General features: G+C 34.7%; 1 protein-coding gene across 2 annotated transcripts in view; it reads left to right on the top strand.

The window, feature by feature from the left end:
* Positions 1–22,394, top strand: part of SPON1 (spondin 1) — a 353,898-nt gene that overhangs the window by 291,087 nt on the left and 40,417 nt on the right. For both annotated transcript variants that reach the window (XM_031942871.1, XM_003773516.4), the window contains exon 7: positions 1,269–1,333. In XM_031942871.1, coding sequence (XP_031798731.1) covers positions 1,269–1,333 — 65 coding nt within the window. The remainder of the gene's footprint in view (positions 1–1,268; positions 1,334–22,394) is intronic.

Below are 22,394 nucleotides of genomic sequence, written 5' to 3'. Positions count from 1 at the left end.
GCCTCTCTCAGAGGATTGTGAGAATCAAATGAAATGATAATAGTAAAGCACTCAGCATAGTACCTGACACATAATAATTGCCACATAAATGTTACTTATGATAATAATAATAATAATTTGGAGGCCAGTGTCTATCTTCTAAGATACCTCTTTACCCCCATCAGTTTCCTTAGCTATGAAATTAGGTTGCGAAAAGAGATGAGCTCTAGGGTCCTTTTCACCTTTAGATCTGTCATCTTCTGATCCATGCTAGCATCTAATTTGAAAGTAAATGGCAAAGCAATCATTTTTATTGTCACCTTTTTGCAACTCCTTGTCATTTGGTTCTCTTGCATTGTGACTGCTTTCCGACAAACTTATGATCCAACACCAATGGGAACTGAGATTTTTCCTCTGCAAATCGACCATGTACCTGGATTTCAATAAAGGTCAAGAAAAATGATTTTGGTTTAAGATTTTTTTTTCTTGAGCTCCAATATAGAAGAGAACATCTAGCTTTCATTTCATTTCAATTAAGTTTACTTTGACAGTTTTTTATTAAATGTCAATTATATGTCAGGTATTATTAGGAATATAAAGACAAAAATAAAAAGTGTTTTTGCCCTCAAGGAGCTTGCAATATATTGGATAAGCATATAAAAATAAACTCAAAATAATTTTTGAAGTGGAAAACTAACCATTGGATGCCTTGTATAGGAGGTGGTATTCAACCTTAGCTTGGAAATTTAGAATTTCAAGAGGCAAAGGTGAGGAGGAAGTATATTTCAGACTGGGTGCCTTGTTTTACATTGGGGAGCAACAAGTAGATTAGCTTCTGATATTCAGGATTTATTGGGGAGATAAATTGAGGCGAAGCTCCTAGGTGGTAGGAGAAATAATCTTTCCGAGTTCAAATCTGGCCTCAGACACTTACTATCACTGGAAAAGTTTGTTAAAACTGTTTGCTTCAGTTTCCTTATTGGTAAAATGAGCTAGAGAAAGAAATGGCAAACCACTCTAGTATCTCTGCCAAGAAAACCCTGAATGTTGTCACAGAGAGGCAGACAGGACTGAACAGCAATAAAATTAAGGACAGGGTGATGAGGAACATCAAAAATTTTCCCTTCTTCATGGTCACAAAGGAGCATCAGGGAGATCTCAGTCAAGATAAGGCATCTGAAGTGTGTATGATCAGTCCAAGGATGAGTCAAGGATAATGTTAAAGCAGTCTTATTCTTGGGACCCAGATCCTTATTAACTTTGGTTTTGGTCTTTTTTTTTTTTTTCAGAGTGATGAGGTTCTCACCGTCATTAAAGCCAAAGCACAGTGGCCAGCCTGGCAGCCTCTCAATGTGTAAGTCAGGCGCAGAGCATGCCTTTCTAATGTTCCAGTTTTCAATGTCACAGAACAGACCCTTCTCCACATGGTGCTGGCAATGAGTCAATAAGCTGCCGGGAAAGCCTCCTGCCTTCTTTACAGTCAGTAACACCTGTCAGGAAGTGATAATGGGGTTGGACTTACACAAGTATGTATGAAGACCCGCCTCCTGGATTTCATAGCTGGAAATTGGTCTCAGACAATATTTCTTAGCTAATTATAGATTTTAAATAAGACAGAAGGCTTCACTAAGAAGAACATGACACTCTATGTATTCGCCAATTATTCTTTTTCACTTAAAACATAAGGGTGGTTTCTTTTTAAATTAAGTTTTATTTTTCTGCTTTAAGCATTTATTTGACCTGAGGCTAAACTTAGTCTTTAGCCCTAATAGATATATTTAGTTCTTAAGTTTATAATTTATATTTATAGGTCTTAAAGCACTTTTGTCACAGCTCTATGCTAGCCAATATTCACTTTAATGGAATGATTAATGTTATTGGGGTCTTAAACTTAGCAATTATAAAATCTCTGCCTGTTGTTATTGTAACATACGACCCTACTATCTTTTTTATGTGCAGTCCTGCAATAACTGAAAACAATCTTTAAGCATTATTTTTTAAAGAGGATACATATGTATATATATGAATGTGTATATTATATATATGTAAGAATATATATATATGTATATATATAAAGAGCACATATTTATATGTATACATACAGATACATATTTTTGGAGAGAAACAATACATTTTGGTGGCCTAGAGTTACTTGATTGATTGGTATTAAGCCTTATCACAATAAGGAAATCAGAGTAGTTGAGTTGAAGGGGCAACGAGGCAGCCAATAGTCCTGAGAAATATTACACACTCTTTTCCATCTTAAGGTTATGTAGTCAATATATTAATCCTGGAATCAAAGGTTAATAAATTTAGAGCTGAAATAGATCTCTGAAGTCACCTTATTCTCTACTGCTATTTACAAATTGGCTCATGACATTTTTGCTTGACAACTCTGGGTGACTTTGTCTGCTTTTCTCTGTATGTTTGTGTTCCCTAGAGAAATGTAGTGTCCTGGGCTATGATGCAATATGCTTGAGGTTTTAGACACAAAGAATACCAAGATTTTGATTCTGTGAGTCTATGTACAAGCTTATTTGGTAGCTGTATCCTTGATAATGTTTTACAAACCCTTTTTCATTTCTTCAGCTTTGCCTTGACATTCTGATCCTTGGAATTTAAATACTTAGGTGCTTCTTTTAATCAAATGCTTTTCTGTAATCTGTGTATGCTGATAGTAAAGGGTGCAGTTACTAATTTTGTCAGAGCTATAATGAAATTCCATCTCATAAGAGTTAACCTTACTGACTGTTCCCCAAAATTATTCCAGAGAGAAACCTGGCCTATTTGTACCATAAAGTAGAGATTTAGGATTAAGATAATATGAGAGTACCAGAGCTATAAACCTTACAAAACTGTTTGCTCTTAAATTTGTCTGCCATCAGATTTGGATGAAGGACTTTCCTCAGTTTAAAACCATGTTTATTACCTAGACAAAATTTATTACTATGATATTTAATACTCCAAAGATCCCTGATCTCATCAATATGGTGATTCCCTCCCTTGATGAAGACTGAGATTCATTTATAACTATTAATAGTTTTTGAAAATTGCAGTGGGCTAGACTTAGAAGTCTGTAAACTTTACTATCAAGGAAGGCTGAGGTTGGTGGAATGATGGAGCTTGAAATTCTGAATTTCAGTAGAACTCAAGCTGATTGGATCTCCCCACACAATCTGGCACCAATATAACAAACTCCCAGCAGTGGAAGAATAATAGGCCCTGCTCAGAAATGGTGCAGGGCTAATCTTCAATGCTGCTCATAGAGAGATCAGACCTATGAATAACCACTAGACAAGATAAAAAAACCCAATCTATTTTTTAAAGTAAAATAAAAAGGAAGTTACTGAGGCCAAAATATGGAGCAGTTCCTAGTTTTTCTGTTGATGAGCCTATTGGAAATTAAATAAATTGCTCACTGGATCTTAAACATGTATTCCACAATGATGCCTCTACTGAAAACCTTTCAGGATTTTAGTCCTCACCAAAATTCACTCACAACTAGCACACCTTTGAGAACCCAGGGTTATCTTTTCACAATAAGCAAGATCTTAAAAAAAAAACTTAAAAGCTCATCTGAAAACAACTATTCAAAGTAGCGCTATCATCAAAACTATTTGGTATTGGCTAAGAAATAGACTAACCGATCAGTGGAATAGGTTAGGTTCACAAGACAAATAGTCAACGACTCTAGTAATCCAGCATTTGATAAACTCAAAAACCCCAGTTTTGGGGAAAAGAATTCACTATTTGACAAAAACTGCTGGGAAAATTGAAAATTAGTATGGCAGAAACTAGGCATTGACTTGCACCTAATACCCATACCAAGATAAGGTTGAAATGGATTCATAAAGAGTGATATTATAAGCAAATGAGAAGAATAAAGGATAGTCCACTTTTCAGATTTGTGCAGAAGGAAGGAATTTGTGGCCTGGAACAACTAGAGTACATTATGGAATGCAAAGTGGATAATTTTGATTATATTAAGTTATAAAGGTTTTATACAAGCAAAACCAATGCAGACAAAATGAAAAAGGAAGAAATAAATTCAGAAAAAAATTACATCCAAGGGTTCTGATAAAGACCTCATTTCTAAATATATAATTGACTCAAATTTATAAAAATTCAAATATTCTCTAAATGATAAATCATCAAAGGATATGAACAGACAATTTTCAGATAAAGAATTAAAACCATTTCTTGTCATATGAAAAATGCTCTAAATAATTATTGTTCAGAGAAATGCAAATTAAGACAACTCTGAGCTACCATAACATACCTCTCAGACTGACTAAGATGATAGGAAAACATAATGATGAATCTTGGAGGGAATGTGAGAAAATTGAGACACTAATACATTGTTGGTGGAGTTGTAAACTGTTCCAACCATTCTGGAAAGCAGTTTGGAACTATGCCCAAAGGGCTATGCAAACTTTTTGATCTAGCAGTGTCTTTACTGGGTCTGTATCCCAAAGACATCATAAAAAAGGGAAAAGGATGCACATGTACAAAAATGTTTGTAGCAGCACTTTTTGTAGTAACAAGAAACTGGAAACTGAGTAGATACCCATCAATTGGAGAATGATTAAATAAGTTATTGTATATAAATGTTGTGGAATATTATTGTTCCATAAGAAATGATCAGCAGGATGATTTCAGAGAGACCTGGAGAGACTTACATGAACTGATGCTTGTGAGGTGAGTAGAACCAAGAGAACATTGTACATACACAGCAACAAAAAGATTATATGATGGTCAATTCTGATGGACAGGGCTCTTTTCAACAATAAGATGATTCAGGCCAGTTCCAATGGTCTTGTGATGAAGAAAGCCATCTGCACCCAAAGGGAGAACTGTGGGGACTGAGTGTGGATCACAACATAGCATTTTCATCTTTTTATTGTTGTTTGCTTGCATTTTGTTTATTATCTTTTTTTCTTTGTGATCTGATTTTTCCTGTGCAGCATGATAATTGTGGAAATATATAGAAGAACTGCACATGTTTAACATATTTTATTACTTACCATCCGGGGGGAAGGGAAGGAAAAAAAAAACTGAAACACAAGGTTTTGCAAAGGTGAATGTTGAAAATTATCTATGCATGTTTTAAAAACAAAAACTTTAATCAAAAAACAAAGCAAAACAAAGTGGCACTATATAAGCCCACTTAAGAAATAACAGCTAAATCTTTAAATACCTTAGCTAGCTTCATATCCATGAACTCATGGAGAATTTGTTAAAAGACTACAATCTTCATAAATGGACTTTTGGTTGAAGTGCCTATTTAGATGAGTGGGCTTCCAGATTTTCTTAAATCATAATTTGAATTATTCAAAATAGGTCTTTATTTCCTAGGACTTCATTTGCCTCATCTGTAAAATGATAGAAAAGAGGGATTCAGCTAATGATCTCTTAATCTGTATTAAGATCAAGCAGCTTTAAGCTTTGTGGCAGTATGATTCCAAGTTATGCCTCTTGCCAGGATGCAAATCAACTACCACCCAAGTTCTCCAGTCCTACCTATGATCTATGAAGTTCTTTAACTTAGTAATTTTCAGATTAGGGGTTATTAACCTGGGATCTTTGAATACTAGGGCTTTTAAAAATATATTTTGATAACTATGTTTTAATATAGTTGGTTTCCTTTGTAGTCCTGTATATGCTATTTTATTCTATTCATTAACAACTCACTATTCTGATAAAGGGTCCACAGTTTTTACCAGAGAAGTTCTGCTTTAAATCTACTTCTAGATTTAGATCTAAATTTAGAGCTATTAAGGATATAGAATACATATAATCATAATCATAGCAATGTAAATTTCAAGATCTAAGATAATCTAGAGATCTAGTTCAAGTCTCACATTTTGCAAAGAAAAAAAGATTAAAATAATTTTAAAAGATTAGAAAAGAAAGAAAAATATTTTTAAGTTGTAAAACATGCTTAGTTGAGCAAAACAAATTTGTGCATTTGGCTGTGTTCAAAAAAAATCTCAATTTGCACTCTGAGTCCATAACCTAATGGTGAAAAGAGCAGGTAGCATGCTTCATCATGAGTGCACTGCAATCATGGTTCATCATTGCACTTATAAAAATTCTTAAGTCTTTCAAAGGATTTGTTTTTGCAATGCTGGTGTTATATAAATTGTTCTGCTCATTCTGCTCCATTTAGTATCCATTCTTACAAGTCCTCTTGGTTTTTCTGAAGCTGTCCCCTTTATCATTTTTATGGAACAATATGAATTCGATTACATTCATATATTATAATTTATTCAACTGTTGCCCAATTGATGGACACCCTCTTAGTTTCAAGTTCTTTACTGCTACAAAAAAGCTATTTTATTAATTTTTCATCTAATCTATTAATTTTTAATCTATTTGTGCCATACTGTAAGATTGCTTTAGCAATTTGAACTGGTATCAACTATAGAAAGAGGAAAGTTATATGCTCTATAATGTAAATACATTTATAACTTTTAGGCCCTCATTATCTGGCTTAATCTAAAAAAAAATTTTAGCTAGCCTTGTTAAAGTGACACCCCAAATTTCTCATTAAATGAATAACTTTCAATGGTGACAAATAATGAAATAAGCATATAGGACAAGGAATAATATTTCCTATAAAGCATTAACATTTAAAGAAAGAAAAATCAAATGAATAACTAAACCCAAAATGTTTCTATCTGAGTCCCATTTGTCTGAAGTTCTGCTACTAATCACTTATCTAACTTTGCATCACTTCTCTTGTATTCCCATTATTCCCTATAGTTTTTATACCTTAATGTTCCCTAAAATTACTAAAATATAATTTTTCAAGTATTCTTTATCTGTTAGGAAATATGTGGGGGGTGTTGTTAAAAAATAAAGCTAATTTTTATGATGTTAATAGATTAGGCTCTTTATCTTTTAAAATTTTTAGGCTAATGGCCTGTTGGTGGCATTATTGGGTGAAAAGATATGATTAGGTCATTTAAAAAAATTAACAATACATCCATTCTTCAATCCACATCTTTCACAGAAATTAATGAAATTCTATATTAAATAATTTGATTAGTACCCAACTAAATGTATCTTTTATGTAAAGCAAGGTTAATTGTGTCATCAAGATTTCTTCTTTCTTACTGTAGTGAGGAATTCTTTCTCAAAGAAAAGATGAATCATCTTAATTGAATTTTGAATTTTTATCAGTAACCCTCTGTTTACCTAGAAGTATTATTTCCCCACCTTCTGGCCTTGAAATGCCTATTTTCTCTTTGATGACAAAACAACAGACTATCTGAAGCCCAGGAGAAAAGATAAAAGAACAAATTTTAAATTATATGATAGAATTTTAGTGCAAACCATATTTTATGATGCAACTAAGATGTCAAGCATAATATTTGTTACAGGAAGGCAATCTAAGATTTTGCCAAGGATACCCCTCCCCTAATGTGATGGCCAGGTTTCTGAGTTCCAAGATCTCTTACTCTTAGTACTGCACAACTGTCTCAGATTTCTCTATTTTTCTATTAATATAATCAAGTTGATCTATATTGGAAATGAACACATTCAATCAATAAGTTAACTTGTGAAAGGGGAGAGAGATTTGCTTAGTCTGAAAGAGATTTCTGTTTTCAGAAGCCCAGCAAGATAATAAATTGAAGTCTCAGAAAGGTGTTTGGCATGAAATAGTAGAAATATTCTCTTCCTGAATTGGCTAGGGGCTTATTGAGAGACACGCATGACTCTGGAAGCATTATGGACATGCTACTGATCCAGTCAGGTCAGGAAAATCTACACTGATAAAATTCTATTTTGTGAGGTGCCAAAGGCAAGAGGTAGTTTGTACAGAGCATCAGAATTCATTATCATTTTAAGAAGCACAGAATTCTGAGCAAATGGGGCCCAAGGCAGGAAGCATGTCTGTAGATCAGAGGGAGAGAGCAGCAAGGTAGGGATGATAAGAGATAAGGGGGAGAAAGAAAGAGTATAAAGTATGAAGTGAAAAGAGATTGGACACCTAAATAGGCTTGAGCTTGCTCAAACACTTTATACCTGATTTGTCATGCTCAATGTGGTAAATGTATTGCTATCCTTTTAAACTTTGGAGTGTTCTATTAAGCTTGTCTACCATCCTTGTTTTTGTACACTTTAACTACAATGGAAAGAACACTGGACCCGGAGTCAGGAATGGCCTGGATTTTAACCCTTCTCTGATATTTAATACCTGTCTGATAATAGGCAAAATATCTCAACTTTCTCATACGTGAGTATAAACATAACTGCCAAAGGTAGGGGTAGCTAAATGGCTTAAAATCAGGAAAGTCCAAACTCAGTTACTTTCTAGCTGTGGGACCCTGTATAAGTCACTTAACCTCTGTTTACTTGAGTTTCCTCATCTCTAAAATGGTAACTATTATGATAGTTACCTCTCAGAATTATTATGAGGATCAAATGAAATCATAATTGTAAGGCAGTTAACAGAGTATCTAGCACATAGTAAGTACTGTATAAATGTTAGCTGTTATTATTACTCCTAGTGTCACGAAGCTCAAATAAATGCATGTAAAGCAATCTATAATTCTTAAAGCTCTATATAAATATTAGCAATTATTATTTTTCCCTGGTTCTCAGTCCCTTTCCTTATAACACAGTTAACTCTGTAGTATGAAGTCTTCTCCAGAAACACCAGTTCAAAAACATAAGTTGTTTCTGCTTTGATAGGTTAGGTATAGACAGATTCCAAAACAAATTCTCTCATCAGGATTATTGGCAGCAACTGATGCTTTTCTGCTGCCTAGAATTATTGCTTTAACTTCCTAATTTAGCTATTTTCTGACTTCTGACTTCCTTACATGCATGTTTTCTATTATGCTCTATTTTATCTATGATTTGACCGCTATGATATTGACAGCTTTTGATCAAGAATCTATAATAATCATTATGGTGCATTTTGAGCAATAATTTACCATAATGAATTGAATGGAAACAGTTTTGAGATATAGGTCACCAGAATGCTACAGTTATTCAGGTGCGAGTGCCTAAGTCTAGAGTAACATTGGTGGAAATGAATAAATAGATAGGAAAGAAATCGACAAGACACAACTAAAATGATTTGGTATTTAAAAAATAATCCATGATTTCAAACCTGGTGACATATCATCACTAATAGAAGAATAATGGGATCTCACGAAAGGACTTTTGATTCTTCCAATAGTGTTAGGCATCTTTTTTTTCTTTGCAAGTTCCTCCAGTCTCTTGTCTATCACAGTGCCTTACATATAGTAAGAATGGAATAAATAGCTGTTACAGTGAATTGTTGAGCTTATCCTTATATAGTATAGTTCAGTCTCCTCAACATACTAATCATCTTCCTCTGGATTTAAAAACTGGTAAATCTTCTGCCTAAAATATGAAACCTAAAACAAGCACAAGACTTCAACTCATAGCTGAATCAGGAATTCCCCTTTTCAGTCTTCCCAAATAGTGATCCAGGCTTTGCTTAAAAACTTCCAGAGATACATAATTCACTACCCTTAGGAGCCCTTGGGAGAAAACTAATTGGTAAGAAGGGGAACTTTTATTCATTGGTTCTAATTTTGCCTTTTGGAGTCCCTCTTCTATGAAACAGCCCATTGGCCATTTCACAAAATTGAATTTTAAGAAATCTCAGAGGGAGACAATATATGATAGTAGAAAGAGTGCTGTCTTCAGAATCAGAGGATCATTTATTGTTCCTACTTATAGGAGCAAAAAAACCCAAGTATTTTACTTTTTCAAAATGGCAGCCTTTCAAAAAGATAGCTCTTATATTTCCTCTACCCATCCACTCCCCAAACACAACTTTTTATTTTCCCAGCATAAAAATACTAGGCCATTTTAATTGATCCCTCATGTATCGTGGTTTCTAGACCTCTCCCCCATACTGGCTGTCCTTTCTTAAATGTGGTCTAGTTGGTCATCATCCTTTCTAAAATATTAGACTTCTTGATGACATATTTACCAAATATTCTCTTTTCTCAGAGTAATCATCCCAATTTCTTTTAACCCCATGTCTAGCATAGTGCCTATCCATAATAGGAATAAATGATTGTTTTGTTGAATTCATTTGTCAAATTGATCATTTTACAGAAGAGTTCTCAATTTCACTCACCATGCTTATCACCCTCCTCTGAGTATGTTAGTTTGATGGTTATCTTCCTAAAATGTAGTTCTCCAAACTGAACCTCATGTTTCATATCATGTATATTCCATGTTTATTCCAGATATACTCCATCAGGGACAGAGTATGACAGAGTAGTATCTTTGTTCTGAATACTATTCTTTTACCAATAGCTGAAAATCACATTGATTTTTTTTGTCAGTTGACTCATGTTAAGCTCCCAGTTTACCAAATTCTTAAGTCTTTTTTATGTGATCTGTTGTTTTATCCCATCCACCCTTTCCCTTCATCTGTGAGGTTGATGTTTTTTTAACTTGTATTGGAATTTTACATTTTCTTGTTACATTCATCTTCATCTTATTCATTGTTTTAGCCTGATGGCATTTTTTAATCCTAATTTCTATCATCTAATATATGACATTCTTCCCAGATTCAAACCATTTGAAAGTATGGTAAGCATGCCATCTGTAGCCTCATCCAAGTTATCCACAAAAATGTTGAAAAGAACTGAGGCAGTTACAGTGACTTAAAATTCAGGTCAGTGATCTATTGTTAGGCAGGTATTGGGGTACAAAGACAGAAATGATATCATACATGTCATAATTAAGATGAAAGGAGCTTCCCTTTTCACAATGGAAAAATAATATGTACATAGTTAAGCAAATATAAAATATAGATCAAGTAGATATTTTGTGAAAGTGGTGAGCAGCAATAGCACCATTATCTGTCCTTCACTAGGGAAACTCCTCTCTAGACTGATATCTCTCCAGGAACAACTACTCTTTGGTCCTGGTTATCCTGAATCCTAACATAATCCCATGTCTTGAGGATCTCTTGGGCAAGGAGAGGGTCATAGAATTTATACATATGTGATTTTTTTTCTGGATCAAAACATGTTCCTTTATAGTAATACATGAGTAGTTAATGAGTACTCACTAACCACCCAACAAATTTGTAAAACATTCCAGGATCACAGGTTTAGATTTTTTAAAAATAGATTCCTTCCCTAATTTTAATTTGATTGAAATTTTCCATCTCACAAAAGCATTTCTGGCCCATTATCATTCAATAACTGTCACCTTTCCAATTCAAACTAGATTTTTTTCACCCCATTTAAAGAGAATTTTCACCATTGTTAGATTTGCAGTGAGTCTTTAAGTATCCATTTTTGCAGTACTTGGACCTCACAGCTGTATTAATGAAAGTTAACAAAGGATCATTCAAATTAACATGCATTTCAGTGTTGGCAAGTGAAGGGAATTAGATTTTTTGGAAAAATAAACCCAAGGCCAGAAATGACACCAATAAATCACTATTGTCAATTAGTCTTTCATTAGCAAGCAAGTGAATTAATCAGAGATGGAGTCCTTCATAGCATATCAACTATATTTCATACACTAATAATAATCTTTCCTTCAAACTAAGACCAATTTTCCTTAAAACCCACCTTGTTAGTCTGTCTCTGGCATGATCCAATTAAGAAATCAAATAGGGGAACCAAAGACTAGCTATCGGAGTAAAGTTTTGTTTTGCAAAAACAATCCTACTACTCATTAATGTGTTTGCTCAATTGAGGTTAATGGAATTCTCTGCTTCCCTAGCTCATTAGGAAGCAGGACTGACCTACTTTTACAAGGTCCTGGCCATGGAAACTGACATGGTTTTCAATGAGTATTGTTTTTATCCCCAGGACCCATTTAAACAAGTGTAATCAGGAATGAACAAATTAGCTTGCAAATCATTGTTAGCTCTGGTAGAGCTCATCCAGCTTAGAACTAGAAAAGGAAAGGATATATTTTGAGCAAAAGAATTAAAAATTTCTCACTCCATTTGTTATGCATTTCACTAAGTGGGATGCTGGCTTATTCGGAATTCTAATTTCCAAGAGTAGTTTTGAGGTGTTTATTTTTATTCATCCTCTTAAAAGTGAATAAGGTGAACTATCATCTTCCTTTAATAACCATCCATTATGCTTAATTAACATTTAATTAAATAAATTGTTCATAAGTTTGTTGCAGCTAATAGTTTTGAAATGAAATCTAGAATACTATCACTTCAGTGAGAAAGCAAATGAGAGAAAGCTTAGACACAACTTTTATAATTTCTGTATCTTCACCAGAATTGTTAATTATATAAACTTGTTCTTTATGGTATGGATACTTTTGGCTGTAGCTATGGAATATTTCAGAAGACAAGGATGATCGCAACTTTTATGACTCCTCTGCTGAGAAGAATATAATTGAATCACATCTGTGCCAAAGGGCCATCCAATTTCCTCAAGGATGGCTCCTACCAGCTGTTACAGTTAAAATGGTGTGAAAAAGAAAGAGAAAGAGACCAGCTGGCTGGCTGCTTAGGCTGAGTCTCATGAGGTGTCTGCAGATTGATGGAGTCACAAGAGCTGGAGCTCAACTTTGAAAGTTCATACATTCAATTGTATCTGATCACCAGCATGAACAAGCTTTGGAGGAGTAATTCACACTGGTTGAATCCACATGGGGCAAACTGATGTCCCAGGTACCAATTTTTCAATTTCCAATGGGAAGGTGTATCTGGTAACTGGTCACTTGCACCAATCACTGATTTTCTAGTGGATAGGTCCATTCGGAAGAGAATAGATGCTCAATTTACCAGGAGAGGATTGGATCAGAACAGGAGTTGTGTGTTCCTGTTTTAACCAAGCCTGTGATTTCCTCAATGTGGGAGACTCCTTTCTCTATCATTGCAGATCTGAATCTTTTCTGAAATTTATACTTTCTATTTATGGCCTTTCCCTACTCTAGGGTATTTCTCTCTTCACTGACCATTTGACATGGAGTTTCATCTCCCCTTATCCTTTTTGGAGGCAGTGGGTTACGGTATAAAGAGGATAGAATTCCAAAATGCAGAATTTAGGTTCAAACCCCCACTATGTCACGGGGTCTTAACAAGCTCATTAATTTCTCTGTCCTTTAGTTTCTTCTTCTGTAAAAAGAAGGGGTTGTATCGGGTAATTTTTATAGTCCTTTTCCAGCATTAAGCTTATTCTCTTCCATTTACAGATAATAGAGTACTATGGGCTACATCACTACTGGGGGAAACTAGTGGCTAGGCATAGTGGATAGAGTGCTGAACCTGGAGTCAGGAAAACGCATCTTCCTGAGTTCAAATATGATCTCCAATACTTTCTAGCTGTGTGAACCTGGGCAAGTCACTTAAAGTTTGTCTCAATTTCCTCATCTATAAAATAACCTGTATAAAAAAATGGCAAACTGCTCCAATATCTTTGCCAAGAAAAGTCCAAATGGAGTCAGAGTCAGACACAACTGAAAAATGACTGAAAGTACTGCAATTTACAGGTGAAAACTATTGAACTTGGAATCAGAGGACCTGAATTTAGTTCCCAACTCTTCTACATGTCTGAACTTGGCAAATCATTGACCATAAATTGATCCTAAAATTAACCATTATGTATAAAATGAGACAGTTGAATTAGATGACCCTTAAGATGCCTTCTGTCTCTTCATCGATGATCCTATCATTCTTTTCTAGACTCTATCAAGTGCTGCCACTATTCTGTTATAATAACTTTACTAAAAATATGTTTCAATGAATTATACCGGGATTCATTTTACAATATATATTTTAGTCTTAGGTTGTTGAGCTAGATTGTCAAGCATAGATTGTTGAGCCAGACAAAAACTCATAGAAGTCATTTCATTCAGGCTCTTTACTTTGCAAAGGAGGTTTCAGAGGCTCTGAGCAGTAAAAGATTTATCCAGGTTATTGTTATATGCATTAGGATACAAGCTGAAGCTTTAACCTAGATCTCTAGACTTCCAGTTAAGTACTAGGACTTTTAGAATTAACTATAGTCTCTGAAGTTTGCTAGCTTCATGCTAATATTTCAGTTGTTAATGTCATCTACTTTATGGGGAATTTTTTTCCCAATCCAACCTCTGTCTGTTTTGGAGGCCTGTCTCCCCCTTTGCAGTGACTATATCCACAAAAGTAAGCCTTCAGCTTAGATCGAAGGAAATTAGGTGTAAGTCTAAAGACCCATGCTCTTTCAATGTGAAAGATGGCTTTCTGTCTTTAAGCTACCTTTAAAAAGCAATTGTTTCAATAAGTCTTATGGTACCTTCAGTTCTGACTTCCTATAAATCCATGAGAAGCTTCCCTCAGGCTTTGAGAATCTTATCCCTTAGTGCTTTCAAGTGGTGAATTGCTTGGTTGCCTCCTAGTGTCTGAAAGGAATTCCTACAGCACCTGGAGCATATGAATCCACAGCATATCTGACATTGAACAGAATCAGTTTCTAGCAAAATAAAATACCACAATATCAAATTGGAAGGGACCTTAGAGGTCAGTTACTCTAGACTGATCAATATTCTCTTCTATCTCATCTTTGAATCTTTTCTTGTAGGTATTTTCAAGTCATTGCTTTCTGAGTTTGCATCTTGACTATCACCACAGTGGGTCTTTTACGGGCAGGTTCTTCTTTTGTTATTTTTGTTGGTTCAATTTTTTCAGCCCAATTCTTGATTTTGGATTGTAGACTTTCCTGTCACTCTCCATCTTTTCTATGTTCTTACTAAAAAAATTTGCCCCCTAGAACTGAATGCTAGTCCTGAAATGTGTTTTGATAAGGCAAATGGAAGCAGTGCTACAGCCTTCTGCAAAATGTGCTTTTCTTAATGCTTCATGGCATAGAATTCCTTGTTCTGTCTATTATATCAGCCTGTTGACTCATTTTGAATGAACTTGTCCCAGATCTTTTTCTATAGAACTGCTCTGTGACTAAGTCACTCCTGGCATATGTGTGTAAATGGTGTTCTCCAGCCCTCCTTCTACTGTGACTTTCCAGGCTCAATAATAAAAAGAACAAATCCTGAGTTGATCTAAATACCTTATTGCTCCCTCTTCACTCTGGCCAACAACTACACAAAAGAAGCTTGCAGAATAAAGCATAATTTTGTTATTATAAGTAAGTCATAACCTCTTTCTAATCCCTTTCATACTTATGGTATTCACAGGCATGCATTGCTTCTCACTTGTCTACCTTAAATGACATTCACCCATCTAGGTCTCCCTCCTCTACTTTTGTTTACTCTCATTATAACATTGACACATAGCGGTATAGGTTTTCACATACACAGGTCAAATAATTGGGAACAAAGTCCTGTGTCACTCTAGTAATTATCTTACTGAACGCCAATTATCTCCAGTGCAGAGATGTTAAACCACATACAGAGGCAACACTCCCAAATATGGCCTGAACTAGATAAAAATGTAAGTGGAAAATATTTAACAAAATAAATAAAAATAAAACAAAGCACTGTTAATTTGTGGTTTTCTAAATGACTCAGTGATCATTCTGTTTGATTCACTGGCCCCACTTGATTTTGAGTTTGACACCCTGTTCTAATGCTCCAGTTTATCTCTTGGTTAGCCCAAGCTGGTGTCATTTTTCTAGTGTCATATGAGAATTCTCTTTCCCTGCTTATGATATAGATGAGATTTTGCTCTTCGCCTTGCATATGAGAATTCTCTTTCCCTGCTTATGATATAGATGAGATTTTGCTCTTCGCCTTGCATGAACTGATAGTTTTTGAGATAAAATAGTTACAGAAGGTTGAGATTGGATATTTCAACAGATAAAACACAGTCAGTAATTTTAATTTACAAATAAAAAAAAAGCTTCTTTTTAGACCTGGGCCAGCTGCTGCTTAAGTTTTTACCCCCCATCCTATCCTATTAGTTTCTTTTGTTTCATAACTTCTAAATTTAAATGACCTTCTTGAAAATTTTTCTTTAACTCCTTTGCTATATAACATTACCTCACTTTATTTTAAAATTTTTAAAGCTTAGCTATGATCTTGTTCACCAACAATAACTACTGACATGTATATAGAGCCTTACGGTAAGCAAAGCACTTTACACACATGATCTTATTTTAGTCTCTCACACACAAAAATTATGAAATCCTAAAATTATCATTCCCCATTTTGTGAATGAGGAAATTGAGGTGAAAAATTGAACTCAGGTCTTCCTGACTATAAGTCCATAGTTCTAATACACCACATATTCTCTTGGAATACATTTTTCTCATTCCTTCTGATGTTGAATCCAAGATGCTGTTCTACTTAAGATTTAGAGGAGTGATAAAAATCCATTGAAATTGGTCCTTAGCCCAACATGTTGAGCCACAATCCACTTAAATATCCAACCTCATTGGTATGATCCTCAATCCATGCATGAGGTAGAACAATCTGTTCTTGACCAACTTTAACTTTCTATTCTGTATTCCTACCTACAACCTCTAGATGGTGGTAGATGCCTCTAGCCCAGGCTCATAAAGACTTGAGAATGTTTGGTCAATTCCTGCAAATTGAGAAGAAGGGCAGATTGCCTTTTTCAAATAGGGATGGAAGGGAAAACCTATTATATCCCAGTATGCATGTTCACATGCATGCACACACACACACAAGAATATCTGTATTTCAGCTACACACAGAGAGATACAGAAATGCTATTAACATTTATTCCAAAGGGTAATATACCTGGTATCAGTGAAACACAAACATACAATATGATTTATAATGAACCTCAGCCCCTTCCATAACTAGCACAATGCCTCGCACATAATGAGTACTTTATATTTTTATATTTTTTTCCTTTCATTTCTCCCATCTATTATAGGCAGTTTTGTGTTTGTTTATATAAATAGGACTCAGATCCAATGTAGAAATGACTCCTTCCAAGTATGGTCATGGTAGCAAATAAAAGTAAATAGTACTTATGTATCATTGACAAGGAGAACATTTGAGAATACAAAGAAAATTTTTTATGGTTTTGAAATCAAGCCATGTGCAAAGCACACTACAGAAGTATTTCAATTTTCAATTCAACAAAGTTTATTTTTTAAAAAGATCACTTTCCTCTTCTATCTTATTTTATCTTATTCTATCTTATCTATCTTTCCTTCTTCCTATCCTAGTTTCAGGTAGGTTTCCAGTTTCTGGTATGCCCAAACTTCTTGGATGTCACTGTTGGATCATATTTCTGGATGATTTCCTCCATTAAAATAAAAAAGAGTGTTAAATATTTCCATATCATGTAACACTAGTTTTCCCATGTGGTGTCACCAAATTTGATCATTAGCTCCCGGAATCTAATTTTCAGAGACCATCAGTAAAACCCCAAATCAAATTTCTATCACCCATTTGTTATATGTAAGGTCAAATGAATTATTGAAGATCCCACAGTCCATAAGTGGTAGGACTGGGTTTGAATACAATTCTCTGATTATAATACCAGCATTCTTTCCACTCTATCATAAAATCTAAGTCCATAAATTCTGGGTCCAAATTTGGATATGGCTGTGAAGGTATATTTATAAAGTCAGGGAAAGGAGTAATTCCCTGTCTTTCAATCACAATCCAGTGACCTTAAGAAGCTAGTTTTCCCTTTGGTAAAGCAGTCATATGCCCAAGTCTGCCATTATACATTATATCAGTTCCTATGAGAACTTACTATAGTAGTCTCCCTGCCTTATTCTTGTAGCATAAAATGATTGCACAGGGTCAATGGCCTCCTTTGCAGATGTTTGGCATGTGCATATCATTTGATAGAAATGATAGCAGGTAAATCCAGACTTTCTGCAGAACAGATGCATCAGTTTTATTGTTTAGTCAATTTAGAGTGTCCCACTCTTTGTGGCCCCATTTGGGGTTTTCATGGCAAAGACACTGGAGTGGTTTGCCATTTCCTTCTCCAGCTCATTTAATAATTGATGAACTGGGGTAAACAGGATTAAGTGACTGTCCAGGGTCACACAACTAAGTGTCTGAGGATGAATTTGAACTCAGGTCCTCCTGACTCCAAGGCTAGATACACTGCATCAGTAGCAATAGTCAAGGCTCTTGACTTTTGTCAGTCATTGCCTAATAGATTACACATCCATTTCAGATTAGTTTTGGAGCTGTGATTTATACGGTCCACCATCCCTACCATTCCCACCTTCCAACTCCCCCACAAACATACACATCTACTTTCATTGTGACTTTCTAGGATTTGGAGTAAAATAGAGGAAATCGGATTTGTTCAAGTACTTTGTTGATCCTCTTACCTCTGGGTAGCAGCAATTAGTGAATTGGTAGTCAATGCAAAGAATAGTTTAGATGTCATCTTTTCCCGTAAATAAATCTGTTCCTCCTTATCAAGGCACATCCCTTTCTTTTACCATTTCAATGATATTCTTAGGTATTACTCTCCTCCTTTGTCTCTTCTCAAATATAATCTACATATGGACCTGAAGACTCCTACCTCTGTGGGTATTTACTCTTTTTATAATTTTATTAGATCATATTGCCAGTCCTGGTTTGGGGTATTAAAGCCCTCTAATAACCTGGTCAAGGTGTCATAGCATTTATATATGTTGACTCATTTCCCTTCTTATTTAGTATTCTTGTGATCTTCTGAAAATTAGTTCATTCCTCTTCATACAAAGTAAAATTGGATGAGTCTCCATGTCAAGCTGAATTCCTGTCTAGCAGTATTTCTTGTCCTAACATACTCATACAGTGTTATAAGGTTAGTTAGTTCTAAAGATAGACTAGAGATAGCAAAGTTCATTTCTAAATAATTGAAAAAAATCATCTTTGGGCCTGAGCCAGCAGTTGTCCAGGTTCTCTTTAATCTTCCTGACCTCGCTTATTCTGCTCTCATTGTAAGCTTGCTTTATCCCATTAGCTTCCAGAGGAGTAAAACTGATTATGTAATTTCTCATTTTAAACTTCATATATATTTTTATTAATTTTGTATGGGTTGACTTTTTTTGGCCATAGTTTTGGCCTTTCAGGATTTTGAAGATTAACTCTGTTACCCAACATGTAAGCTGTCATTTACAGCTTCATATCATCATCTAATTTGCCAGGTGTGCCATCTGTTCTAGCAGCCAAGTTATCAATAAAAATGTTAAACAGAAAAGGGCCAAACACAGGTCCCTGGAGTGTACTGACAGAGATTTCCTATCCTATAAAAGTGTCTCATCAATCTATGGGTCTGAACCTGCAACCAGTTTAAAATACACCTAAATATACTCTCATCAAGTTCATATCTAGCACATGGGAGAAATATGAATTAGACCAGATTACAGAAAATAATAGGATAGTGTTCAAGTCATTCTCATACAGCAAGCATTTATTAAGCATCTATTATGTGTGAGGCATTGTGGGCCCAAAGACAAAGCCAAAAAAAGCATAAAAGACATTGTCAAGTTCTTTACTGAAATCTGGACATATTATTTCTACACCATTATCTACCAGACAAGTTTCTCTGTCAAAATAGAACCTTGTTAGTTTGACATGAACAGTTTTTGATAAAGCCGTGCATATTTTTAATGATTTCCAAGACACTTTCTAAAAGCTCATAAATCAGTTCTTTAATAATGTCTCGTAAAAGTTTGTCAAAGATCAACCTTGATTATAAAATTGTAGTTTAAAGATAACATTCTGTTCTCTTTGAAAAATCAAGACATTTTCCTTCTTCCAATTCTCTGACACATCTATATTTTCCCACAATTTCTCTTAAGTTCCTTGACATGGCTTTACCCTCATATCTGTCAGGTCTCTCAGTGCCCCAGAATGCAATTCATCTTGACCTGGTCCCTTGAATTTATTGAGTGTAAGATAGATGTTCTCTTATCTAACTTATCTTGAGTTTTAGCTGCTTGTTAACCATTTTTCTTTGGTTCTTCCCAGTCCAAAGATCATTCTCCTTGGAGGAGAAAAAGGAAACAAAATAAAACTTGATTGGTTCTTCCTTCTTATTTCTGTTTTCATAATCTCATCTACCTGTCCTGTTGTCCTGTCCCTTTTTTGATATTTCTTTATCTCCTCTGTCCCAATACACAAGGGAATTAAAAGAGCTTTTGTTGTTCTTATTGTTTACCTTGGCAGAAATCATCAACATTTGCTCATACAATGTTTTTAATAATATTTATACTTTTTTTACCTTGATATGAATTATTTTAATGAAAGTCATGTCTATCCTTAGGGGGATTTGGATTGTAAGCCATATGTGTACTTTTTTTTTTTTAAACAAAGCTTCATTCCTGTTAAACAAGGATTCTTAACCTGCAATCTATGAATTTACAAGGGGAGAATGGAGAGATTTCTGGGGACTTATGAATTTAAAGATATTTTGATAAATTGTATTTCTATATAGTACTTAGACTTTTCTTACAGGATTATATCTGCCTTTGGCATTCATCCTTCATTTTCTGACTTTAATTATATATGTTGTAAATGTCTTTTTAAAACCTCAATTGCTCAAAAACTCCCCTTGAATTCCAAATTTTCTCTTGAGATATTCCTTTTCCCTCTTCATGACAGTCACCCATGTTTTTAGAATTTCATTATTTTGAATGTTCTATCTCCCTTTTGTCATAGAATCTGTTTCCCATTCTTTTATTCTTCATCTCTTGACATCTGTTGGGATTCCATTCTGCTTTTCTGTCTCAATATTCTTTATTCCTTGAAGGTCTTCTTCCATTCTTTCAAGATGGATTTCATTCTGTCTGATAACCTAAAGTAAAGAGATGAACACCTTCTACTCTTTCACCTCCTCTGGACAGAGAATCACACTTTGCACATACAAAGCATTCCTTGAAACTGACAAAAAAGAAATGGATACTCTCAGCATGTCATCACAAAATTCCCCTTGCCTTCCAATTCTTGTAGAAGCACCATTCATGTCCTTGGTCATTTTTATTCTAAATTTTATGGCTAGTCCTGGCAAACTGGCAAACTCCTCATTGGCCAAGCCTGTTTGTTCCGCTGGAGACTCAGTTGAAAGGCTCTCCTGACCAAATCTAATTTTATTATGTCTGTCTTGCCTCAAGATATGTTTGGTGACCTGCTTTAATTGGTAATTAACAGTTTCCTACCAAGCTTTAATGGAAAATGAAGCTGTTTCAGTTCTCAATTCTTTCTGAAGAAGGGAAAGTCTTCCTTGTATTTTTCTGGCTATTTCACTGTATTCACAGTTTGGATTTGCCATTTAAGGAAGAAATCAATTATTTAGAAGCCAGTCTTACTTTCAGTCCTATAGCTAAGCTAATAAATAAAGTCTCAGTGAAATATAGCTTCATTCCTATAAATAGCCATTTACAGGAGACATATAAGCTTTCTTTCCAAGTAGAACCTTGGGCCCAACCCAACAGCTTTTGAATGGGAGAAGCTAGACAAAATCATAATGAGTAAGATGTTTAATAAGATATGGACAAATGAAAAAAGGAAGGTTGTGCTCTATATTTAATAATAATAAGTTGCTTAAAATTAATATTAGAGTTTTAAAAATTCAATCATCTCCTCTGTCTTTTCATATTATTTCATTGATGTATCCTTTTAGCTCCTATAAATTCAACTCCTGTATCAAACTACCACAATTTCTGTCTTAAATGTCTGCTGAGAAAAAAAAAAACACAAAAATCAGGTCAGTAATTTTGTCCAAGAAGTGATTGTCCCAGATTTCTTTTGCCTAAAATATCTACCTAGGTATGGAATTGGCCCCATTCAGTCACTATTAGTGAAGATACTTTTTGGCCCAAAGATATTTGTTGAAAGCTGTTCATCATAAACCCTGAAGAGCATGTCAGTGTTTCTTAATAATAATGGTGTAATTCAAATGAATAGGAATGATAGTGCAAAAAGGTATCTGAAAAGCATTGCTAAGGATTAGAAAATTATGAGCAAGCAACTTAAAGACCCTAGGGGACACAATTAAGAAGGAATTCAGAAAAGAAAAGTGGATGTGAAAGGTTGAAAACTAGTTAAAACTATGGTACATTAGGTAAGGTTTTAGATTTTGGGCTCAAGCCTTAAAATATCAGAAGGATGGGCATTTGGAAAGGGAGATAATATACTGAATAAGATCTGGTCAAAATTTATTTGACTGATATCTTGCAAATCTTGTTTTAAAAAGGTAAAAAAGATGAAGAAGAGAGAAAATTGCATTTTCTTGTATACCAACCGAGATACAATGTGGGGGGTGGGGTACAGAGATTTAAATAACTCAGAGTATATAAAATCCAAGGAGGGGAAGTAATAAAACACATTGTCTCAGATGTCTATACATAAATTTACAAAGTATATGTACAGACAAGGTGAGCTACAGATCATAATGCAAAGAGGCAACTTTGTTTCCATGAGGATTGCTGAAATTACATAGGATAGGACCCATTACTGGAATATAACTCTGAAGAGAATGCCTTTTTCAAAATATACATAATCGA

This window comes from Sarcophilus harrisii, chromosome 6, assembly GCF_902635505.1.
Source record: "Sarcophilus harrisii chromosome 6, mSarHar1.11, whole genome shotgun sequence".
NCBI lineage: Eukaryota > Metazoa > Chordata > Mammalia > Dasyuromorphia > Dasyuridae > Sarcophilus > Sarcophilus harrisii.
Note: the sequence above shows the minus strand (reverse complement) of the source record. Positions and strands in the feature narration are given on the sequence as shown.